At 34.6% G+C, this 26,554-nt stretch overlaps 1 protein-coding gene and 1 non-coding gene across 2 annotated transcripts; both read right to left on the bottom strand.

The window, feature by feature from the left end:
• Positions 1–7,091: 7,091 nt before the first annotated feature.
• LOC127099512 (small nucleolar RNA snoR135) lies at positions 7,092–7,233 on the bottom strand. The gene has a single exon (XR_007794006.1). It is a non-coding gene; the product is annotated as a small nucleolar RNA snoR135 (small nucleolar RNA).
• Positions 7,234–14,091: 6,858 nt separating this feature from the next.
• Positions 14,092–20,240, bottom strand: LOC127092593 (peroxisome biogenesis factor 10). The gene is made up of 11 exons (XM_051031483.1): positions 19,931–20,240; positions 19,817–19,848; positions 19,625–19,714; positions 19,321–19,415; positions 18,989–19,199; positions 18,604–18,673; positions 18,440–18,518; positions 15,968–16,101; positions 15,359–15,450; positions 14,541–14,632; positions 14,092–14,457 (listed from the first exon to the last, which is right to left on the bottom strand). The coding sequence occupies exons 1-11, from the start codon at positions 20,223–20,225 to the stop codon at positions 14,355–14,357; spliced, it is 1,293 nt and encodes a 430-aa protein (XP_050887440.1). The 5' UTR covers positions 20,226–20,240; the 3' UTR covers positions 14,092–14,354.
• Between the last annotated feature and the right edge of the window lie 6,314 nt (positions 20,241–26,554).

The raw sequence follows: 26,554 nt of genomic DNA, 5'->3' as shown, positions 1-26,554 counted from the left end.
TGAGTTTGCTCTCTCCTTATCGCAATCACCTCAAAACAGGGTTTCTCACCACCGTGAGCTAGCCCTAAAACCACCTTAATTCCTTAAAGCCTCTGGCTACCCCTACTTGCATAGGGGTGCCATGCATATGTACTTTTTAATAAGTATAGTGGCACCCACCGTGTGGCCTCAATAAAACTAACCTGGGTCATACGTCACTTATCACCTCCATTGTAACATTTGCAAAAGCCTTTGCCCCTATCCCTAATTGTTCATAATCATAATGGATATTGTTCTTAATCATAATGGAGGTAGCAGTAATCTCAATGTCATAGCAGAGACGCGCGCTGGTTTGGACTAAATGTGTAGTTAGAATCAAAATATGGAGGATAATGTCCTAAACATCCAACAACACCAACATGAAACCCCCCTTGCAGAAGAAATGGAAGCCCTAGATCCCCAACCACTTTGAGACGAGATATGGGAAGCACTTATCCCTGAAGGTATCAAGTCTCCCTACTTGGCAAAGTTTGATAGGTCTAGTGACCCTTACGAGGATGTCGCCTCAACAACACGTAGATGGCCAATGGCCATCATAGGTGTAACACCTTAAACCCCAAAAAAAAACTCTTAATTAAATAAAACCATACAATTTTCATATTTATACAACAAAGGTGTCACACGTCTCCCTCAAATGAGCATGCTTCTCAAACAAAAACTTTATAACAATGCAACAGAAATTCAAGTCATTTTATCTCAACTAAAAACGTCTCAACATAATTAAATAAATACATAAATCTCAAAAAAATGACAAATAAGGAAACTCGTATGGATGTTACACTATTGGAGCGACACCATAGAAAACTAAACTCAAAATAATAAACATAAATAAATCGACATCTACGCTAATCATTTGCAATAAACTACCTCTAGTGGTCCTCTACCTGAGTATTTGCATCATCATCACAATGAGCAACACAACAAACAAAAAGGGGGTGAGAATAAATTCATAGATCTTATTCGTGTATTAAATAGTAAGGATAGTTACAAATAATAATAACATCAAAACAAATATTAATTCACACCCATAATTAATTACAATGCAAATGAAACGCTATGTCATTCTCCTCCAATATGCATTTGGTACCAAAGTTTGGATGTCAGAGTTATGTTACTGAATTATCCATGTCTCAGGTTCCACTTTTAACCTGGTTCCTTTCTGAACCTGAGACTGTCATTGGTTCCTCTCTGAACTGTGATCTCATTGGACCAAAGTCCTATCTATATCCGTTATACTTGAAAGCATTAAACTCAAAAAAAACTTTCAAAAACACATACTCAATAGTCAAACTCGTACTCAACAAAAGTTCCTCCCTGAACCCACAAGTTTGCCAATGTAAGTCCAACTTTGTAGTTTCTCTCTTAACTATCAACTCAAAATATGTTATATAATTATAAGACAATCATATAGTCATATAATATTCAAACATACTCATCACTAGATCAGAATTACTACTCATGTCAGCCCATCAAAAGGTAAGAAAATAACTACTCACAAACAAACTTTAGCCTTATCAAAACAACTCTGAACCTGTCTAATTACTCAAATTTTTACTCAAACAACTAAAAAATGTTACTATAAATTACTCGACTACTCAATCTTAACTCTTTTGGCATGGCAACCTTAAACAAATAAAAATACAACTCAAAAAGCAGTTTTATAATATCAAAAGGCTTCAAACTCAACTAAAGTGTATCATATACTCTCAACTCCAACTCTAAACAACTCAAAAGCAACTCTAACAACTTTAACAACTCTAATGTAACAAATATGACTCTTAAGCTTATCAAAAAGGTAACAAAATGTTACCGAACTCGAAATTACTCAAACACTCATTGACTGGACAAAGAACCCGAAACGCTGACCCGCAACCCACCAAATTGGCCCGCCACTGACCCGTCTGCAGGCATCCGCCTGATGCACCGTTGTGGCCTCCCCTTCCATGTGCAATCACGCCGCGCCACTACGGCTTATTCCCACACGTGCATTATGGTGCCACCGACCACGACATCACATCGCTGAGTTGCGCGCCTATGGTGTCGTCGAGTCACGCGCCCACCACTATCAACCAAATGTGGCATCGTGCTACCACTATTTAAGCTTGGCTCCGCCATGCGGCACCCCTTCCCCCGATTCTTGAATTTTTTGAATTTTTTGAATTTTCTGGTTAATTTGATTTTTCAGAAAGAAAAAAAAGCCATTTGGGATTTTTTTGCTTTTTTATAATTTTTCCCAACAACACAGATCAACAACCATGGATAAGCATATACCATAATACAATTATTATGAATTAGGCTTATACAAGACATAAGACATTCTATAAGGATTCAAGTAAAACAATACAATAGTACTTAAGAATCAAACATAAGGGTTTAAGGCAAACCCTTCGACCATAGAAATACAACATGGATATATAATTAATAAGAAGAAGAAGATATGAGGGTAAGGATCCCTCACTATTCGACTGCCTAAACACCCATATGTGAATAGTTCCCCATACCTCGAAATTGCATATTGAAGAACTCTTTTGGCTTTTTTGGATTACTCCTCGCTCTTCAAGGTTTCTTCTAGATCTGTCTCTTTCTCCCTATTATCCAACTTTTGGACGTACAGTACAAAAGTTCTCTCAACTTAACTATTTAAATTAACTTAAATATCTCAATTGCTTCTATCACCCCTCAAATCTCCCTACACCATATTCTTACTATTTTTCTAAAATCTCAAATTCTATTAGTTAATTGAAATTCAAAGTCATATGGATTTGTGTTTCATTTCTATCAAGATGTCATTGAGGAAGGGCGGTCAGGTGCTCGTGATGTTCGCTTCCTGAAGAGTGGAATTCATTATTGTGGCTAGTGATATGCATGTAGTGCGTAAGTTTCTGACGTGTTTCCTGAAGACGTTTGCGAATTGCCACCAGAGTGAGAAGTTGAGATCGTCATAGATTTAGTGTCGATATTATACATGTGTCGATGGCACAATACAAGATGCCTGCTTCAGAGTTGGTTGGACTAAAGATTTAGTAAGAAGATTTGCTTGAGAAGAAATTCGTCTGACCAAGTATGTCACCTTGGAGAGCTCTAGTGTTGATATTTCCATATCTGAAGGAACCTTTTGTAGTATACAAAAAAACTGTTTATGCATTGTTGAAAAGCCCATAACAGACGATGCAATATCTGGTGGTCACCAAGTCTTGTTCCCTCAGTTTTTCCAGCACTTCAAAACTAAGTATCTTAACGATAGATTGAAGATTTATTGTTGTGTTTCTAGAGAGACGGAGACTTGAGACACATGCATTCCATTTTTCAACCAGTGGATGTATTATAACTTTGGAATATGTAAGTATGTTATTGAATCTTTGATTTAATGGAAAAGTTACAAATGGTGACACTAAATCGATAAGATTTGTATGGGCTGATCATTTAGTAATACACCCCCCCCCCCCCCCCCAAACGAGCAAGGAAGGAGTAGGTTTGCAAGAATAAGATGGTTAGAAAGTGTTATAAAATATAATCCACTAACATTGACATCATCTATAGAGCATATCGTTATCCATGCGAGTATATATATTATGTTCCTCATTGCTAGATTTTTATTTTCAGGAAAGAGTAATAATTTTGTGCATTCTTCTTGGCTACCATTGCGTTAAGTTCTTGATAGGTGAAATCGATATAGTTGGATTTCAATTTGTTTGGCTTATTTATATAGGGATATGTGCAAAGCAACTGAAATAGAAGTGAAGAGTATGGGAGGACTCATGGTCTTGCTTGTAGTTTGTGAATACACACATATGCCATTAATTGCTCTTATCATTAATATAATTCCAAATTAGCCTTATACAATGAGGTAATTTTAAATTTTTACTGAACTATTTTACATGCATATTTACTTTTAACATCAAAATTAATTATATTTATTTTTATGCAAGATGGTGATGTAGAGAGATGGATTATGAAAATAACCCTCGTCATATTCTGAAAGGGTTTCGAAGTTCAATTGATCAAATGGAGACGAAAGAGGTAATATTTTCACCTTAATATTTTTCTATAATAATTTAAATAATATATTCTTACACTAACAAGTAATACATATCATGCATCAACTTATATGGAGGTCATATATCCATTTTACACTAACAAGTAATACATATCATTCATCATGGATAAGGTTAAACTCTAATTTAACTACCTTCAACAAATTCCATCTACACCAAGATGGCTTCTTGAGCATCACAAGATGGATATTATCGAGTCATTGAAAGTATATTATAGCATATTGAACAAAGAGGAACAGGATGAGTAGAGAAAAAGATGATGATTGATCTTGAAAGGAACATTATTGGAGGGTAAGGTAAAACCAAGCTTTGAACATATGGCTTGATTTAACTCAATTTCATTTAAATATATCTTTGACAACCAATTTTTAAATGATCCATCTCATCATAGATCTACTTCCAACCAACCATATCAAGAAGTTCCTCAAGCCTACCTAACATAAAATTCATCCCAACATTCTTCTTCCAACAACCCATATTCAACAAAATTAAAACCAAGATATTCTACAACCACCAACAAACACCTATAACACATATTTACACCATAACCCTTCAATCAAACTACCACTCCCAACCACCGCAATAAGAAACATCATTTCACCCACCATTCAATACACTCTAATCCAACAACTAGACTTCAACAGGTTAACCCCCAACAACACAACTTTGACCTTTCATCCTCTCAATATCATGCAACATCCTCTGATGGTGGCGTATATATCCCTTTGAAGGTCAGAAAAACACAAGAATGGGGAGTTGAATTATGTTTTTTTTCTAATCAGAAGTTGTAGAATCTAATTCAGTCAAAGGAAGGCATCGAATATGAAGTGCAAGAAAGAAGAACAACACAAAGTTTATCTTAGTTCCTCTCACAACTCTAACCACACAAGAGTATAATTGGCCCTAGTACACAAGTAAGAGACTTCCTTTGCTCAAACACTAAAGTAAGAGACTTATTTGCTTAGGCACACAAGTAAGAGACTTCCAATGCGCAAACACTTTCTACGTTATGCTTGTACTTTTATGTTGACATGATGACTTCTCTTTGAATGTCAATTGGTTTTAGTTTCTTCAAGTTTTTTAGCTCCTTAAATATAGAAGAATTAGTCATTGAAGATGCAACACAATAGAGTCTTCTGAGAAGTTTCAAAAGAGACGTTGGAATATATCACCAAATTGTCAGGTCAAGTGAAGGCTAAATTGAAAACTCTTTGCTACAAAAGAAATTAGGAGTTATATCTCATAAGACACTATGAAAAAAATAGAGCTTAGGTCTTCACGTGATAAAGTAGACTCAAAGATTGATAGTGACCTATTAAAGACACCTTAATCCATGCACTTTAACTAACTCAAGTTTTGATCATAAAAAACAGACTTCTTCAAAGTTTAGTGACATTCACACATTAACCTCTTCAAGGTCTAGTCTCCATCTTCTAATCCATCGAATTTTGGTCTTTATATAAAATTTTAGTCTATAATCTCACATACTTGAACAATTAATTAATGAGGCAAACTTCAACACAAAATTCATATGTGTGAAGTCAATGGTGCTTAATGCAACGTCATTACGTTTTTTAAGTTTTAGTTCATATTGTAAACCTCTTATCATGCTAGCGTATAACTTTCTTAATGATTAATTTTTTTCTATTTTAAAAAATTGTGATTTTTATCACATTAAATATATTAAAAAATTGTTTAAAAAAATGTTAACATTCAAAAAAGTTATTATTAAAAAACAATTTTCTAATAAAAATAATGAATTAATTTAATATTAAAAAATTATTTATTATTACTATATAGTTAATTTACACAATTTATTTTTTTGAGAGGATCTAAATAGTCATGTAACGAGCATGACAAGGGATTTTGAGAGCACACATAGGGTATGGTGAGGTGAATGGAGATGATAAATCCAAGTTTTCATCGACTTTAATTCTTACTATAGCAAATCCCTAATTTAGGAAAAAAGATCAATATCTTGATTATCCAAAGCAAAGTATTGTATGTGGATGTAAGACTAAATAGGATAACAAAGAAAATAAATCACGTGAAAATGCCTTCGACCAAATGGTGATATTTGCAAGGTGAAAAACAAGAAAGTTTCTAACACACTATCATGTAACGAAGGTTTGGACAACAAGAAAGTACAAATGCTATATGAAATAAGATAACTTAAAAGATTAATTAAAAGAAACAATAGATTTTAGTTTCAAGTATAAAGAATCATGATCCTGAATTGAAAGTGTTTTAAGTAAAATTTGTAAAAGAAAAATTATTTTAAAGAATAGTCTACATTTAAAAACACCAAATTTGAAAAATTATAAGAAAATTAAGACTGAAAACAAAACAATGAGTGAAGCAAGAACCCTTGGACAGGAAAGGGGTGCTATTTAAAATATTTATGAAAAATTATCAACAAACATGAAAAATGGAATGAAAATTATCTCTTCATAACAATTAATTTGCATCAAGGTTAACACTAAGAAACTACTACCTTTTAACCTACTACCTTTTAAACTTAATTTTAGATGAGCTCACACAATTGTTTACTCACAAGAATATAATAATTTAATAAATTAACTTTCACTTAAGATATACAAATGATAATAACCAAATTAATTTTAAATAATATTGAAAACACTAATATAATAATAATAAGTTCGGTCATGCTATTTTAAAATTGACAGGATTTTTTAATAAAATATAAAAAAAATGTTATTTAAGGATTTATCTCAATAAATATTAAACCAATCAAACTGAGTCGACTTACCCACCAACCCGATTTAACAGATCTCCTAAACACATTGAACCAAGAAAGAACATATAACAACACATAAGATGTAGGAATAATCCAAACTCCAAGTGCATTTAGATACAGCACAAGAAGCCTAACTAATTCCAAACCATTAATTTAGAGCATTATCAAAGATGAAACCCTCAAAGCTAATCAATAGAGCTAGGAAGACATTTATGCTCGTAATCGAAAAGAAAATAGAAACATGTAGGGAAAATGATTGTTGTGAATTTCAACCTTAGAATGAAAGACAACTGCCCATTTTCTCAGATTCATGTTGCAGGGAATACTTTCGGAAGAATGCATTGATCATAGCATAACACCGATACACACTATCACTGCGTCATAACAAATATTTAAATTACGATAAATTGAATTAAAATGATAGATAAAGAGAATAAAATCGATTGAATAACGAGATTAATAGCAGTATTGAAGATAATATGTAGTGATAGGTAAACACGAAGAATGAAGCTTTTCTGTGTGAGCTATGCGTATGTATGTATATATACTGAGAAGGAGGCAGCAAAACCCTAAATTATGGACTTGTATTGGGCCTCGGGTTGATATAGAATGGGCCAAACTCTTAAAAACGGATGACTTACAATTATCACCCCATTCTTAATACTACACTCCTAATGGGTTTAATTAATTTTTAATAAAAAAAATGTCATTGCAATTTGGACTAATATGGAATGGAAGGGTATAAACTTAGGAAGCTTTTTTTTTGGATTACTTAAAAATGGATGGAATGGAGCGGAATTTAATAGAATGCATTTCATTTCATTACTCTCTAACACTTATTGTATCTTCGCATTTTGACGGAATAATAAAATTGCTTTATTCCATCAAAAAAATTTAAACAATGAAATGATATTTTATTCATTCCGCTCAATTATGCTTCATTTCACTCCATTATACTATGTTTGTTTTACGTTGTCTAAACATAATCTAAGTTCACATCCATTCTTAAATAGATTTAAAAGAATGTAAAATTTTAATTACTAACCTTGAAAGGTTAAGTTTTCTCCTCGTAAAAGAATTTGTGACAAATTTGATCATGCAATCATTGTCGAAGAGCATATATCAGTTTGTCCTTAATTCCAATATGAATGATATGGACAAAACTTCGTCGGAGCTTATAGGCATGTTGAGAATTGCTAAGTTGAATCTGAAATCAAAAGGGAAGATCATTCTCATGGTCAATATTTGAAATAAGTAGGGAAAAAAGGCTCATCAAGCAAGGGTAAGCGAGAGGCAAACTTATTGTCCATGCTTTGAAGCCTGTAGTAGGTATAGTTATGGGTGGAACTTGCTTCTACTGTGGTAAGGGACATTGAAAGAAAAATTGTCCAAAGTATCTAGAAGATAAAAATAATGGAGTAGAGACTTCAACTTCAAGTATTTTTCTTAGAGAAATAAATTTATCTACTTCTGCATCATGGGTGATAATGGATGTGGTTATCACTTTTATACTGATGCCTATGGGCTAAAAAGGAGTAAAGGATTGAAAATAGTGAATTTGATCTACGAGTTAGAAATGGAGCAAAGGTTGCTACTTTAGCTGTATGAGCTTATGTATTAATTTTACATGATGGTTTAATAATTCAGTTAGAGAACCGCTATTATGTACCTCCAATTATCAAAAATATTATTTTTGTTTCTTGTTTGAACAAGTTTGATTTTTATTTATATTAAAGAACAATTGTTGCTCTATTTTTTTAAATGATATATTCTATGCTATTACACAAATGAATAATGGATTATATGTCTTTGATCTTAAAATGTCAATTAATAACATAAATACTAAAAGGATGAAACTTAAAAAGTTAAATCCGACTTACCTTTGGCATTGTCGCTTAAGCTACATAAATGAGAAACAAATTTCCAAACTCCATTAAGATGAACTCTTTGACTCTTTTGATTATGAATCATATGAGACATGTAAATTTTGTTTACTTGAAAAAACGCCAAAGTCCTCATTCACAGAAAAAGATGAAAGAGAAAGTGATTTTTTTGCCCTCATACATAGTGATGTATGTGGACCATTTAACACACCAGTCATATGAGGTTTTCAGTACTTCATCACATTTATTGATGATTATAATATGTATGGTTATGTGTATTCAATGAAATACAAATCTAAATCCTTTGAAAATTTAAAGGAGTTCAAAAATAAAGTTTAAAACAAACTAGACTAGAATATTAAAGTTCTCGATCATATTGAGGTGGTAAATATTTAAGCTTAGAGTTTGATAACCATCTGAATAATGTGTGTTTTTGTCCCAACTAACTCCTCTTTCAACTAAGCTTCAATCCAAATCTGATAAATGCTTCTTTGTGGAGCATTCTAAAGAAACAATGGAATATTACTTCTACAACTCTTCTGAGGGCAAAGTTTTTGTCATTTAAAATGGAGTATTTATATAAAAGGATTTTATATCCAAAGGAATAAATGAGAAAAATTAGAGCTTGAAGAAATTAAAGAATCACAAAGTAGTGACATGCCTATATAAGAACACGATCAAGAAATGTAAGAAGTTGTGAAAGAGCAACCTACTCAAGTAGAATAAGAACAACGTAGGTCAAACAGGATACATCACTAATCTGAGACATGTGAATATCTTATAACTTGTTAAGGGGATGTATTGACCATAGATCAATATGAGCCTCTGACCTACCAAGAGTTCATCACTAGTCCCGAGTCTAAGAAATGACTAGAGGCCAAAAAATCTGATATGAATTCTATGTACACAAACCAAGTTTGAACTTTGGTAAAAACTCATAGAATTAATCCTATAAGATGAAAGTGGATCTTCAAAAACAAGACTGACATAGATAGTAAGGTATCTATAAGGTAAGTTTAATAGAATCGAATAATACCTTATAGTGGATTTCGCATTTTAATAAAATCATAATAAATCAGTTGGGCTTATGAAGTTGGCACAAATTTGATGATATTTACAAAACCAAATCTTCCTTCCTAAAGAAATTCCATTTTTTTGTAATGTAATAAAATTCTAGTTCAATCTATAAATAATATGGCTAATACAATGAACTAAAAAATTGGGCAGAAAGAAAATGGGTTATTTTTACATTGGAGGTTTGAAAATATAAATCAAATTCAAACATACTTTACACGTATTTCTAATCATGTCTTGTAATCCTACCACAATATAAAAAGGATTTTTTTTTCTAATATAAAATTAAATTGTTTAAATGTCCATTTCATACCATCCTCAAGATCAAGAAAATGTTGCATTTTCTATCCAAAAAGAAAATGTTGTCTTTCAAACTTTCATGCTATCTTCTTTCCATTTACAAAAGACTAGAGAGAGACTGATTCTAGAAGTCTGAGTGATAAATACAAACTAGACTTGAGTGTGTTATAGGGGTGTGGAAAAGAGGGCACTCTAGCTTCTCGTTGCACCATTCTGTGATGCAGTTCATACATGATCACATCAAACCGAATATGAGAGACTGAGAAACAAGCTGAAAAAGCAGTACGAAACTAAGAATGCAAGAAGAAAATAGCAGCAAAATACATCGCCACATGAAGTGGTTGTGGGGTGTTGACGATTACTCAGGCAAAGTGTACATTTGCTAACACCACAGGTTGCACGAGGCTGCAAACAGAAAATAGATTCATCAAAACAGGCATAATGCAACTAAGAAAGGCTGCGAGGTGTTGGACTGTTATGAATAATTAATACGCAACTAAGGTTGCGAGGTGTTGGACTGTTATGAATAATTACTACGTAACTAAGGTTGTGAGGTGTTGGACTGTTAAGAATAATTATTTAGTGTTGAGTGAAATAAAAAACAGTTATCCTAAAAGATGTTAAGCTATTCTAAAACTATTCACCAATAACATATTTATAATATTGGCATAAATCGATTACTCACTATTTAGATCCTTCTAAAGTATATCACCTGCAAAACAAGATTCCATAAAGATGGTAAAGCCAACTGATAAGTCATTTACCCTATTCGACTTATGATTTGGAAAGGTCCAATGTATTGCAGAATCAACTTATTCGTATTAAATGGTCCCTTGAAAATCCTAATTTAGGAATAACTTTCAATAATACATGGTCTCATTCTTCAAATCCCAACGTTCTTCTACGTCTATCCAATAGCTCTTTTGACGATCTTGAGCTTTTTTCATTTTCTCTTAAATTACCCTTATTTTATTTGCGGTCTCTTGAATTATCTCAGATCCTAGAATCCTCTTGTCTCCCATTCTACCTAGTACAATGGTGTGCAACACTTCCTCTCATTCAAGGTTTCTTACAATGTCATCCAAATACTATAAGGTGTTATAATAACATCAATCAATGGGTAGATGTTGGTTCATGTTTCTTCCATATTATAAGATAAAAGCTTGCACCATATCCTCTACTATTTGAATTGTACTTTCTATTTTCCCGTCTTATTACAGGTGGTTTATTGGACTAAGGTTCAATCTTGTCCCCATCGCAGGGTGAAAACCCCTCTAAAAAACTTTGGGTCATGGTCGGAGACAATACTTACTGGTATACGTTGCACTCTCACTATCTATGTAATGAATAGTCTGGGTAACTGAAGGACTTTGTATGTAGTCTTGACTAGTAAGAAATGTGTCGATTTGGTCGGAGACAATACTTGATGATGCCACTGAAATTGTTTGTCTCATGCTGGCTACCATGAACTATGAATAGCAAAAGCAACATGAGAACATGGTAGCGTTCAATATGATTGAACACTTAAATATGCTCTATTAAGAGCAGGTTAGGCATGAGAGGTTGAAGTTTTCAAATTCCTTTTTCAAGGCATGCTTGTTGAGGGAGCTCATGTAGGTCTACATGTACTCAAGATGATTGAGTATATGAATAACCTTGAAAGGTTGAGTTTTCTCCTTATAAAAGAGCTTGCGATAGATTTGATCATGCAATCATTATTGGAGAGTATCAGTTAGCTTGTCCTTAATTCCAATATGAATTATATGGACAAAACTCTGCCAGAGCTTCTAGGTGTGTTAAAGAATTGCTAAGTTGAATCTGAAATCAAAATGGAAGACCATTTTCATGGTCAATAGTTGAAATAAGTAGAAAAAAGGCCCATCCAACAAGGTAGTAAAGGGGACATGCAAAGAAATTTTAAGTCTCAAACCTATTGCTAGTGCTTTGAAGTCTATCGTAGGTATAACTATGGATGACACTTGCTTTTACTACGGTAAGAGACATCAGAAGAAAAACTGCCCAAAGTATCTAGAAGATAAAAATAATGGAGTAGAGACTTCAACTTCAGGTATTTTTGTTATAGAAATAAATTTATCTACTTCTGCATCATGGGTGATAGTGGATGTGGTTATCACATTTGTACTAATGTGTAGGGGTTAAAAATGAGTAGAGTATTGGAAAAATGAATTTGATCTACAAGTTAAAAATGGAGCAAAGGTTGCTACTTTAACTGTATGAACTTATGTATTGACTTTACAATGGTGGTTTAATAATTCAGTTAGAGAACTGCTAATATGTACCTGCAATTATATGGAATATTATTTTTGTTTCTTGTTTGAACATGTTTGGTTTTTATTTATATTAAAGAACAATTGTTGCTCTATTTTTTAAAATGATATATTCTATGCTACTACACAAATGAACAATGAGTTATATGTCTTTGATCTTAAAATGTCAATTAATAACATAAATAATAAAAGGATGGAACCTAAAGAGTTAAATCTCACTTACCTTTGGCATTGTCGCTTAAGCCACATAAATGAGAAACATGTTTTCAAACTCCATAAAGATGGACTCTTTGACTCTTTTGATTGTGAATCATAGACATGTGGATATTGTTTACTTGGAAAAATGCCAAAGTCCTCATTCACATAAAAAGATGAAAGGAAAAGTGATATTTTGGTCCTCATACATAGTGATGTATGTGGACCATTTAACACACCAGTCATATGAAGTTTTCAGTACTTCATCACACTTATTGATGATTATAATATATATGGTTATGTGTATTCAATGAAACACAAATCTAAATCATTTATAAAGTTTAAGGAGTTCAAAAATGAAGTATAAAACAAACTAGACAAGAGTGTGGGATTCTAAATCATATAAAGTTGGTGAATATGTAAGCTTAAAGTTTGATAACCATCTGAAAGAGTGTGGGATTCTATCTCAACTAACTCCTCTTGGAACACCACAATAGAATGGTGTATATTAGAGAAGAAACTGAACCTTGTTAGATATGGTTCGATCCATGATGAGTCATGTTGATTTTCCAAACTCTTTTTCGGATATGTTATATTGGCAACAACTTATGCACTTAATCATGTTCTGTCCAAAATAGTTTATAAGACACCATATGAAATATATAGTGGTAGGATACCACATATATCTTACATAAAGATTTGGGGTTGCAAAGTTTATGTGAAACGACAAATTTCAACTACGCTTCAATCCAAATCTGATAAATATTTCTTTGTGGGGTATCCTAAAGAAACAACATGATATTACTTCTATAACTCCTCTGAGGACAAAGTGTTTATCATTTAAACGGGAGTATTCATATAAAAGAACTTTATTTTCAAATGAATAAGTGGGAGAAATTTAGAACTTAAAAAAATTAAAGAATCACAAAGTAGTGACACACCTATAGAGGAACACGATCAGAAAACGTAAGAAGTTGTGAAAGAGCAACCTACTTAAGTAGAATAAGAATAACGTAGGTAAAGCTTGATATATCACTAACCGGAGACATATGGATATCTTATAACTTATCAAGGCGATGTAATGATCATAGATCGGTATGAGCCTCTGACCTACCAAAAGTTCATCACTAGTCCCGAGTCTAAGAAATTACTAGAGGCCATGAAATCTAAAATGAATTCTATATACACAAATCAAGTTTGGACCTTAATAAAACCTTAAAGTTAATCCTATAAGATGCAAGTGGGTCTTCAAAATCAAGACTGACATAGATGATAAGATACCTATAAGATAATTTTAATAGAATCGAATAATCCCTTATCCTGGATATCACCTTTTAATAGAATCAAAATAAACCAATTGGACTTATGAACTTGCCACAAATTTGATGATATTTACAAAACCAAATGTTCCTTCCTAAAGAAATTCCACTTTTTGTAATATAATAAAATTCTAATTCAATCTATAAATAATATGGCTAATACAACGATGAACTAAAAAATTGGGCAGATAGAAAATGGGTTACTTTTACATTTTGTTTGGAGGTTTGAAAATATAAATCAAATTCAAACATATTTTACACGTATTTGTAATCTCGTTTTGTAATCCTGCCACAATATAAATAGGATTTTTCTTATTTTCTAATATAAAATTAAATTGTTTAAATGTTCATTTTGATACAATCCTCAAGATCAAGAAAATGTTGTCTTTCAAACTTTCATGCTATCTTCTTTCCATTTACAAAAGACTGCAGAGAGACAGATTCTAGAAGTCTGAGTAATAAATACAAACTAGACTTGAGTGTGTTATAGGGGTGCGGCAAAGAGGGCACTCTGGCTTCTCGTTGCACCATTCTGTGATACAGTTCCTACATGATCACATCAAACCGAATATGTGAGACAGAGAAACAAGGTGAAAAAGCAGTCCGAAACTAAGAATGCAAGAAAATACCAGCAAAATACATGGCCACATGAAGTGGCTGTGGGGTGTTGACGATTACTCAGGCAAAGTGTGCATTTGCTAACACCACTGGTTGCATGAGGCTGCAAACAGAAAATAGATTCGTCAAAACACGCATAGTGCAACTAAGAAAGGCTAAGAGGTGTTGGACTGTTATTAACAATTACTACGCAACTAAGAAAGGCTGTGAGGTGTTGGACGGTTATGAATTATTTTGGTGCTGGGTGAAATAAAAAACTGTTACACTAAAAGATGCTAAACTATTCTAAAACTATTCACCAATTACATATTTATAACATTGCATAAACCTATTACTCACTATTTAGATCATTCTAAAGAGTAGTGCATCATCATGTATCCTTACTCATGGGCTCATAGAACTTAGACTTATTAATTAGCATATTTAGATCATTACATGGATCCACCCAATTCTCTAAAGGCTTTTTATTTGATTCTGCCATGGTAAATAAACTATTTTTCAATAGAAATCAGCTTCCTGTGAAAGCTCTTTAAATCAGAGCAACAAAGAAAAGGATCTTAAGGACATATAATTAAGAAAACCCTATTTTATATCCAAAATGATCCACATTTTAAAATCATCCATGTTCCTAGGCCAAAACAAAGGGGCATTTCAAACCAGAACAGATCAACAAAACTGTACAAGCCAACAGTAATATATTTATACCAATGCATTTCTTTTATTTTTTTGGTTTTATGACACTTTGATTTCAAACTTCTGTCAAATCAAAGCAACAAGCATGCACAAACTAGCATTAAAAGAAAAGGATAATTTGATGAGATAATTGAACCTCAGAAGATGAAGATCCAGAGACCCAACTTCCTTCATCAGCTTCTGGAGATGCCAAATTACCTTCTTCGTTTAGAACAGGCAAACCGTGTCCTGTAATACATAGCAACAGAGCCAGGTTATGACAAAAAATAGAACCAACCCACAACTCAGACATCCAAAGTAGAGTGCGGCCACATTAGTCGGCCAAAAACTCTTTTGTACAAACTTAGTTCCTCAAAGCTTGAAGTACCACCATATTTGACCATACAGATTACAGAGTTTTTTTATGATTAATCCCTCAGAGATACACCATAACCAAATTCTTCTCGGGAAAGCTTTAAAGTGGTGACACTAAATGATGGATTTGGTGACAATCTATTATTTGAGGGGTTAATATGATGACAGTTAAACCAGAGACACGGACTGGATGATAAATTATTGGAAGACTAATGTGATAACACCCTAATATTTGGAGGAGTGGATTGAGGGTTTATTCGAAAACCTAACTGACAAAACAAGAAAACATCCAGAGCACATTATTAGACACATAAACTAAGAAAAGGGGAAATGAGAAACATATCTAAATAAATAATTAGTTAAAAGTAATTAGCTGAGAAAAAGTTATAACCTGCTGATGTATGGTGGGTTGCAAAGGATGCCTGATGAACTGAACCAGCAATTGATGTAAAATTTCTTCGACGAAGCGCTTCAGCAGCTATTACACAAAGTTGAATCAGCAAAAATACTCCCAATATTTGATATCTGCACAGAAGCCAAATTATAGAGAACAGATGCTCTAAATTTAAAACTGAGAGAAGCTCACAGATTAATATGCAACAATAGGGACACTTGCAACGTGGATTAAAGAAAAGGCAATCTTTGACCATGAAAGGCTTGTTTATCATTTATGATTCTTAAGAAAAGAAATCAGAGTGATTGAACAACAACACAAACTGTCAATTTGCAATAAGAACTTTTATAGAGCTATTTAATAGGGTCACCTAACCCAAGATTTAGTACATGAAAGCTAGAGCTTATTACAAATTGAAATTAAATGAAAAGAAAACAGCATTACGAATAAATAACACAGTGATTGTAATATGGAGTAGAACACAAACTGCTATTGGGTTTTCCTACTAAGTGAGATTGACTACACGAATCAAATGACGCCATTATATTCTATCATGAATAATTTTTAAAGACACCATGTAATCCAAATCCTTCTTATGTAACCTATAGTTTTCTTTGGTCTCTCTCAACCCGTAACAGTTGGACTATCCTTTATCTAATATATCCTCCTTCCTAGTGGGTACATAAGTATTCATACGCTCCCAAACCACCTGACACGAGATTATACCATCTACTCACAATAGGTGCTAACTCAACTTTCTCTCCAATGCTTTCATTCCCAATCTAATCTTGTCCAGCATTACCACTTGATAAATCTACATTACATGAATGTAGATTTATTTATATGCTTGATTTTGCTGTGACTATATGTGTAGGGATTTAATTAGGACTTAGATAAATTTGATTTTGAATAGTTGAATTTATTCTCCTTACAGACTGTAAAAGATTTTAGGAGCTTCCTTACATGTCATCATCTTAGCTACTCAGTTTTTGTAGGACAACTGAACAAGGCAAAATAGCAAGTTACTCAAACAGCACCCAGTATGATAGATTTGGAGATCGGCATCGATATCCCTGGATATTAATTTTTGCTTTGGGAGTATTAGTCACCAACACCTAAAGCTTACACATGGCATTTACATGGGATTTTGCCATTAGATGTGAAAAGCCGTGTTGAGTGGCAAAAACTGCATTTGATATGGGAAGAGTTGTGCCTAGTTTACTATGTTGTGCCCAGTGCTCAACAGAGTAATACAACACTGCTTGTCGCACATTCAGCGCCAGGATTTAGAACTTAGCACTCAGCACTGATAGTTTCATGTTGCAACCGATATACTTGCCTAGTGATTTTATAAACTAACACTACTCATCCATGTAACGTTTTCATCTTTACTGTTCTTGCTAAAAAACACTAAAAGGTTGACTTCCCTGTTATCCGTTGGGAAGAGCCCTAAATGATTGGTTATAAGTGCCTGTTATGTATTTTCTCAGGATTCTTGCTCTCCTTTTTCATCTAGGGAATCTCCTATTTATATGGCTCGACTCATCCATCATCCCCTAATGCTTGCCTCCTCATATCCCTCATAAAGGTAGCCTTGGATAACGTCTGCCGCCCCTATAATTGCTACATAACGTCTTTTCCATCAATATTTGTAACTCATGTCATTATGGAACATTCTGTAACCGTCTCTTGTGACTCTTCACATGGTATTCTAGCATTGACATCGGTTCCGACTTGTATATATGAGTACGATCATCCGACCTACTTGCCTCTTCATACTCGGCCTTCTCACCAACTCGGTTTCTCGGGGAATTCCGGGATGTACTCGTCCCTTTCATTATTTGGCCGTTATGACCTTTCATCTTTCGAAACCGTTTCCAGAGGGTGGCCCTCCGATCATTATCCCGGCTTATCCGGATTCAATACCCCCTGGTGCGAAACTCAACACGTCGGCCCTTTAGGACCCTCAACCCGGTAAGCTGATGCTTTCTTAGACCGGGTTATATCTCGGATCCCCTAAGCAAATTTGTGTTCTAGCTAATACTCGGCTTCCATCCGAACCATTTCTACTTGATCACCGACTTCTTCCGATCTTACATATTGACCCGTCAACGTAAATTTCCGGGATGTACATTTACAACATTTACCTTAGTTTTTGTGACCTTTTTTTATAGCTAGCATTCAATCTCATATAACATTGAATGCCTTATATACATCCAAGAAAAGAAAATCATATCACAAAATACACAAACATTCCTCTATTTCATCAATATTGCTTGAATCATATGACTCACATTTCCCATCATTTTCAGATAGAATTGATGTGCCCCTTGCTTAACTTATCCTCCACGTGCTTTCTTTTACTTCTAACTAAACAAAAGCCGTGTAATTCTACTTAAATGGATAGGAAAATTCCCCATTTGATTGCCTATACATTTTTAAAAAAGTTTAAAGCTTAAAACACTATACCTGGGTCTTTGATTTGATGCTTTTCCAATGAACACATAACGAATGGCAGAAGTACGTTTGGATATATGATAATAAAGGCCTACAAAAAGAAATATTGTTGTGATTTAGAAAACTTGCTTTTCCATATCTAGAAACTACAATGAGACCGTCAAGCAAAGGATCACCTTCAAAGTAAAACAACATGAGGTTAGCACGAAGAACCAGCTGCAATAACTCACGAACAAAAGGGAGCATCTGGTGGGGAGCAGATAAACTAGATTCAGTACCCAAAAGAATACTTCCAACGAAAATGGTTACATGTACTCAGATTAAGTAATACAATACAGCTCTAAAGGGCATAAGACAAAAGTTGTTCCATAGAAAGAGAGGTTATTTATTATGTAACTTGTATTGTATCTTCCATGTAGTTTCTTAATTAAATAATAAATAAAAAATTACTGTGTATGATTAAAACATTTTTGTAAAAAAACCAACAAGTGATTACAAAGGAGAATGCCGTAACTTCTTTATCAGTGTATTTAATAAGAAACATCAGCAGGAGTAATGTACCGTGGGCCATTTCTGAACCATACGCAACCAAAATCCACAGAGCTTCTCCTTCAACCTCGTCATAGTTGAAGTAGACTGCCCTGAGGCAGACGAAGCAGCAAGTTCACTCCCCGAAGAAACCCGACTACTACTACTCCCGCGGGCACTTTCACCAAAAATCTCAGCATACTCGTAATCAGACAGGATAATGCCTTGGGAAGCAATTCTAGAACTGTGAAATTAACAATCAAGTCATCACAAAACTATATGCGTCACGCGTGTACACACACATACAAACCACACACAAAGCTCAATCACAACAATGATTAATTAAAAGAGACAAAAGAATAAACCTAATCCGTTCTGCGATGTATGGAATCGCCGTTTGGTATACAATAAACAAAGCGCGCCTGGCCGGTGTTGGAGGAAGTCCATAAGGTCCTGCAACCTAATCAACCAATTAACAACTATCAGATATTCAAAACCAATACAGAAATCAAATTCATCAAATCCCGCACACAAAAATCAACCAACAAAACAGTAAATTAAATCTTCAACATCATTACCAACCTACAACAACAGTGTAAAATATTTCACTTGCAAAATTCATACTCACAATGAAATGCATTAACAATCAATAATGAAAGATTAAATCACCTGAGTGATGTCACAGTATTCCTCTCCAAGTGTTTGTTGTCCTGAGCCTGTTGTGAGAACAAAGTAAAGCATTTGCCCTAAAAGCTTCGTCTGCAAAAGCAATTAACACCAAAGCACAATTACGCTTAATTAAAGACACATAATCAAGAAAATAAACAAAGGAAAAGCGATTAGTTAGTGATTAGTGATAACCTCATTTTGATAAGCCACCGCAACTCTAGTACCTACAATGAGAATTTAAGATAACATCATATTACTGTAATTTGAAACTTTCAATTGTAGTTTGAATGTTAGTTATAGAGAGACCGAAGAGGTGGCGGAAGGCGTCGCGACAGGCTTCGTAAACGAAAGAGGCGTACTGATCGTCTTTTTCAGCTGCTCTCATCATCTCTGGCTGCGCAGCTGAAGGAAAACGGCGTTGCTCCGCCGTGCTGGTGCTCGGACCTGCATCGGCGTCGTTGCCGGAATCTGAGCCACGTCTTCCAAGGTGACCCCACCCCATGGATTTTTCTGTTGACACAGTATTAACGAAGTTAGTGTTATCCCCAAACTCTTGCATATTAATCTTTTCTTTTTCTAAAAGAAATCCATTTGTTTTCATTTCTTAAACCAAAAAGTAAGAAAAATAGAAATAAAAATAAAATAATTAAAAATTGGTTTGCTTCGAAGACAAGGAGAAGATGTGTGAATATTGTGGTGAATAATGCTATTTTGATATTAAATTTTACATTTACATTGTATTTACGGTTCATAAATATTGTTAATAGTATTTTTTTTATGAAATAATATTAATATTTATTTATAAAAAAATATTTTTGTTGTTCAATTCTTTTAAACATTATTATTAATTAATTTTATTATTATATCAAGTATAAAATTATATATTAATCACAAAAATATATATTATTAATCATATATTTTATTTACAATCCATTAAACCAAATTTACTACTTCCATTACAAATAAAATATAAATTAACTAAAATTCTGACATTATAATATGAAATTATAATATGAAATGTAATCATTCCTTTTTACATTCTATTAATTACTTTTATTTATTACATTTCATATAATTCATTATTTAATATCAGAATTTGATTAATGGAGTGTAAAGACGGTTATTATATTTTATAATTTAAGATTAAAATTTGATTAAAAATATGTATTTTATTAGTTAATGAATTAGTAAACTTAGTTAATAAATTATAAGTAAAATATATAATTAATAATATTTTTTTTATTAATGCTATAATAAAATTGATTAATGATCAAATTTATATTTCTGTTACCAAAATAATTTTAAAACAAAAATATTTTTTTATAAATATTATTTTCTTATTTAAAAAATATTGTTCATCATATTTATGAACAGTAAATACAGTGTAAGTGTAAAATTTAGTGACAAAATAACATTACTCAATTGTGATACAAAACAAAACTAGTAGCATACTTGTGCCTCTAATATGTAAGGGTTTGCAGATTGTCATTTGATATTAGTTGTTACATTGTTGAATAATATAGAATAATATTTGTTTACCATAGTTATGACAAAAAAAATGAATTAAGGAATATTGTTCTAGGTCGACTAGATTGACCAATAGTTAACCATCTAAGAGGAGTTATTGTTCGTTTAGATTGCTCGAAGTGCAAGAGAGACACCCTAAGGACGTCTATAGGCAATACATATCTAAGATTTATCCAACGACTCCTCGTATCACACGCTTAGTAAATAACGAGTAGTTATAACCGATCCACTATATAAAGGATGCGCCCAAAGAATTCAGGTACCCAATTTCAATTTCAAATTTCATTCACTTTTCTCATACACATACTGACTTTAGCATTATAGTATTAACATTATAGGTCAGTTTCTCCCCCTTTGTAGCTAAAGATCAGATTTATCGTGTTCGCCACAATCATCCTTGGTTTTCTAGTCCTTCTGATTCCTAATCTCCAAACATTTCCAAAATGGAAAGATCTAAAGCTATGTGTTCCTCCGCCTTACGTGAAGCAGTTGTTGCCGCTCAAGTTGCGATAACTCAACTTCCTCATCCTCTTACGCAAGGTATTGTAGATCAAGCAGCGGTAGACACTTTATTGCATCCATATCTACTCCAACCTCATCAGATCGCAAGATCTACTCTAGTACCTCAATTCAAACCTCTGGTACCGCCCCATCCTCACAACTTAAAGTGTTTCTTAGTTTTCAACCGGTGCAAACTAATCTCAAAACAAAATACGCTAATGAATTGTCGAACAACATGTGCAATGTCGTTCGGAAACAGAATTTACAAGCGATAAATAAACTGTTACTTCTCTTGGAAGAAAGTCTACACAATGCTCCACCGAGGGGAAACACAACGCAAGATGCCCTGTCCAAAAGAAGTCAGGTCGTCACCCTCGACCCAACCGCCTTATAGAAAGGCGAAGCCCCAAAATCTCAGAATTATCAGAAGAGCAAGAAGCGTCGGGCTCCTCTTCAGATTCCCGAGGGAGACCGAGATAGCCATGTTCCTCCGCAAGACCATGAAAAGTGGTTGCCGACCAGAAATCCACAAAAACATCCTATATGCGCCTACATTTTGGATAGTTGGATACATAAGTCGTTGGAGAAGCCTCATAAATTAAACGATTACAACGTAAAAGGAGATCCAGCAGAACATATGCAACTCGTTAATGAGCGATTAAACTACTTACATGTTGACGAAGCCTCATGTGCAAATTACTTGCATTAACTTTGACTGGATATGCCCGACTATAGTTCAACATTTTGTCAGAAAGGAGTATCGAGTCATGGACCAACCTATGCAAGAGCTTCACATCTCATTTCATTTCCCATAAAAGGTAGTCGGTGACTATAGCTGCCCTAAGCGAGATAACACGGTGAAGAAAAAAGGTATTACGAGCATACATCACCCATTTCATGCAAGTGGTTGTGGAAGTGGAAGGAGCCAAGGAAGGTCTTAAATGTTAGATATTCAAGAATGGCCTGCTACGAGATAGCCCCTTCTGACAAAATATGGAAAAAAGAGAAACTCATATTGTGTAGAAACTACAAGGCTCGATATTTCATCAACTTGGAAGACAATCTTAACACTTAATTTGATAACCTGGTCGCTACTAACTCCAGCTATAGACACTCAACGGGGAAAGACTCCCATAGGCGGAAAGATGAATTTGATCGTGGAATGCATGGTTAATACGATAAGTACACTATGTTGAATGAATCGCACAAAAAAGATTTATCAAAAGTGTGCCAACACGAAGTTTTGAAAGGGAGGAGTGAGAATCCTTTTTCCCATCAGAGAGTCATCTCGAACGGAAAATACAAATATAGTCGCTTGCACAAGGGCCGCAACCATAATACTTATGACTATGTCCAATTGAAGATGTTATTAAGATATTTATTAAAAGATGTCGCTTGGCCGAGTATGTAAAGGATGGAAAAAAAGGTAGGGAAGAGTCTCCCAAGAGCAGGTCCCCCTCGAAGGTTGTAGAGGTCGGGACTAGTGGAAGAGGGGCCAATAGTGAGGACAAGAGAGCTAGCAAAGGAAAGTGTCCATACATAGTTGTTATCGCCGGATGAGCACCCCAAGTGAATATCATGTCCAAAGGGATTATGAAAAGGAAAGTTGTTGAAACTCCCGTCAATAAAAAGAATGAAGGCTCGTCAACCAAATTCTCTAATCGGCCAATGCTCGGGTTTTAAGATTGCGAGAAAATCAGAGGGACCCCAAATTAAATCTTGCCTTTAGTAATAACAATCATGATTGACCATTTTGATGATTCCCAAATTCTGATTGACAACGGTAGTTTATATGACATAATATACTCTAAACTATTTGAGAAGATAGGCCTCGAGAAGGGAAGTTTATGGCTTGTATGAGGGGTCATATTTACAGGAATTTAGTGGTGGAACGACCCACTCGTGGGGGTATGTTGAGTTGGTGGTATCTGTAGGAGAGAGGATGGACATCCAAACCATAAGCTTACAATTCCTAGTGGTCCTTTGTAAAAGTGTTTACAACTGCTTTCTTGGTATACCCTTTGCAGCTGCTTTGGACGTCGTGGTCTCACCGGTTTACCTTAAGCTTGAGTTTCACAACCTTCATGGCGAGTCGCCCACAGTCAATACCAATCTTGAAGCCGCTAAAAGGATATATCAAGCATTCCATCAAGACCAAAGAGGGAGCAAGGCCATGGAAACCTATGTGTCATATCTAATCGGCCAACTCAGGAGCATGGACATCCAACCTCCAAGAAGTAATTGATCTGACGGGGTAGATGAATGCACGAATAAGCAACAACTAATTCCTCTAGTTATGTTTTCAAAATTCATAGTTTATGTTATTTGTCATAAAATATATGTAGTTATGCCTTTGAATGATCACTTGATGTTATCGTTGTGATAATTAATTCTATCATAATTGTACAATGAACTGCCAACTATTAATGAACAAATTGAAAATTCTGAACTATTTATTCTCTTTGTGGATATGTAAAGTAATGACGAGTCTGGGATGTGACCAAAATTATCGAATCCTAACACAAAGACTCGGGGAGTGTTGTCGTAAATGCTACGTGTGTACGACTATATCAATCAAAACCACGCAATGCAAACACGTATGCAAAAAGAGTGGAAAAATCACTAAAATGGAAATAATGGTCCACCCCTTGGAAGCTAGACACTATAGAAGCCGCGGTGGGTTGGCCACAGGTCGATCTTGGATCGAGTTTTCACCTAGGCGAGGGAAGGGGTACCGACCTTAGACCGGTAACGTCCTTAGAGATGTCCAATAAACTTCGAGAGAAGACCTCGTAAGTTCACATGGATCCTAGAGCAATGCACTCAAGATCAAGCTAGAATACCCTAAACAGGTAATAAAACACCATATCTATTTTATTTCAATCATATTTTACAACATACACTAGTACAAAAAAAAGGAACGCTAGTCCCAAAGGGAGACGACCTTCCATCTTTGAGCATGTGGTTCGACCGAATTTTCTCCTTCGAAATATGCAGAGGATAATGAAAAAGTTTAACTTGTACATGGGCACTCTCAAAGGACTCTGAAATATTCATGAGGCTAGCAATGGAATAGTCGCTTAAAATATGAACCATGAAGGTATTTTCAAGACACGAAGCTTTTAGATCTATTTGATCCACAGAAAGAGACACATGAGTGGATGATAGAATAGCCTGGTTAGAAGCCAAATATTTATCCTTCCTTGCAACACCCCTCCTCAGAAAAGTTACCTGGTCGATTAGAGGACCGGAAAGATTTAGAGGGCGCGAAACATCACCTACCCCAGTGAGAGTAGCCGAAGATTTTTGTATTTCTTGAAAATACATCTCTCGATTGAGCGTAAAGTGTGTACATTTTCCTCTAGTTGTTGCTACTCTTTGCACTACTGGTCAGACAGGAAAGCATCCCATCGACTGGCCCCTCTGATGGCCAGAAAAGTAGACACACGCCAAGCATAACACGCCAAAGTAGACACTTCTTCCTCAAGATCACGCTCAATCAAATTTGTGAGATAAGAGCACTCTTACTCTGAGCGAGACAACTAGTATTCTCTCGGAAGTCGAAGACTAGACCTTGTCGGTTGAGTAGGAACTAGAGGGTACGATGTAATGCAATAGTCGTGAGGGTCATTCCCAATACACATAACCCTAGAGGACTTTTAAGGCGAGGAAGCACCGACTAACCGTAAAGCAATTGAAGGACCCACCATAATCTGAGTTGGTTGGATTCCATGCCTCAAAAGGCGAATCACATCTTCATCCTTCATTGGATATGCAAATAATTGTTAAGGAATTAAGCACATCATAAATAATCAAGAGGACAATAAAAAAGGTTAAACGCATCGGAGACGTACCAAAGATAACCTTCATATCCTGCTTGGTACTGGCATCCATCAGCAGACGGGTGTCGATAAGTCGTTACAAACGCTTCCGTGAAGCTTCATCTTGAGAGGTAGATTCCCTGGGTAATCCAACTCTTTGATAAAGCTTACCAACTGTTTCTTCAGATGCGTATCCTTCTAAGACATGTCATCTCCTATAAAGAAATACAGTGTGTTCCCCCTATCCGATATTGACTCTTGCTCCAATACTTGGAAAAAGTTGGTACCCCTGCCTCTACTGCATTCCCTATGGTACATACTGTCCCAGGAGCCTTCGAGCAGATAGTGGTAACCAAGAAGAATCGATCTACATAATTCTTTAAGCCCTCCGAAAAGCTCTAGAGCTACGAACAACTTGCATTAGATGAACTAAACCATGGATCCGCGCCTGAGTCGCATAACCACATTAAACATTCAAAAGATGAAAGAAAAGTGATAGAGAAGATTTTATTTTTAAATATCTACACCAATATTGGAATACCTTCACATACAATCAACTCATGGGGTGCAGCCACAACAAGGCAACCATCAAATGATCCAAAACTTCCGTGTCAAAGCGGTTAAAAGGTGGTTGAAGCCTAAAGATCGAGAAAACATACTTGTAAAAGGGGATGGCACATTCTCCGCACTCGCTACATATTCTCTCGCTTTTCCCAGGGATCAAAATGCACCAATACGAAGAAGGAACAACATCAAAGAAGGCTTGGTCAAGACCATTCTCTCAAGCGAAAATAGTAACACTTGAAGAATATACAAGGTCAACCCAGGAAACGTGTAACAACCTAAACCCCAACTCAATTATTATAGAATAATATGGGATAATTTTTCTAAAAAATGGTGTTACATTTTCTCAACACAAAACATCTTACTCCGAAATTATAACATAGTAATTCAAAAATATTAACTAACTTCAACTTTAATTGTCTCGAAATTAAAATCAACTTCATTTTAAATCATGAAATAAATGGCTCAATTAAACAACTTGCAAAACACAAAACACAAAACGGTATTCCCATCACAG

The sequence above is a fragment of the Lathyrus oleraceus genome, chromosome 6 (genome assembly GCF_024323335.1).
Source record: "Lathyrus oleraceus cultivar Zhongwan6 chromosome 6, CAAS_Psat_ZW6_1.0, whole genome shotgun sequence".
NCBI classification, from domain to species: domain Eukaryota; kingdom Viridiplantae; phylum Streptophyta; class Magnoliopsida; order Fabales; family Fabaceae; genus Lathyrus; species Lathyrus oleraceus.
This window is presented reverse-complemented; position numbering and strand designations above follow the sequence as displayed.

Excerpts from the sequence above, each read along its gene's own strand:
- LOC127092593 (XM_051031483.1), bottom strand. The coding sequence starts at position 20,225 with ATGAAAACAAATGGATTTCTTTTAGAAAAAGAAAAGATTAATATGCAA. Across the intron at positions 19,715-19,816 it reads CGGTGGCTTATCAAAATGAG|ACGAAGCTTTTAGGGCAAAT; the intron begins GTTATCACTAAT and ends TTGCTTTTGCAG. Across the intron at positions 15,451-15,967 it reads AACCCACCATACATCAGCAG|GACACGGTTTGCCTGTTCTA; the intron begins GTTATAACTTTT and ends TATGTATTACAG.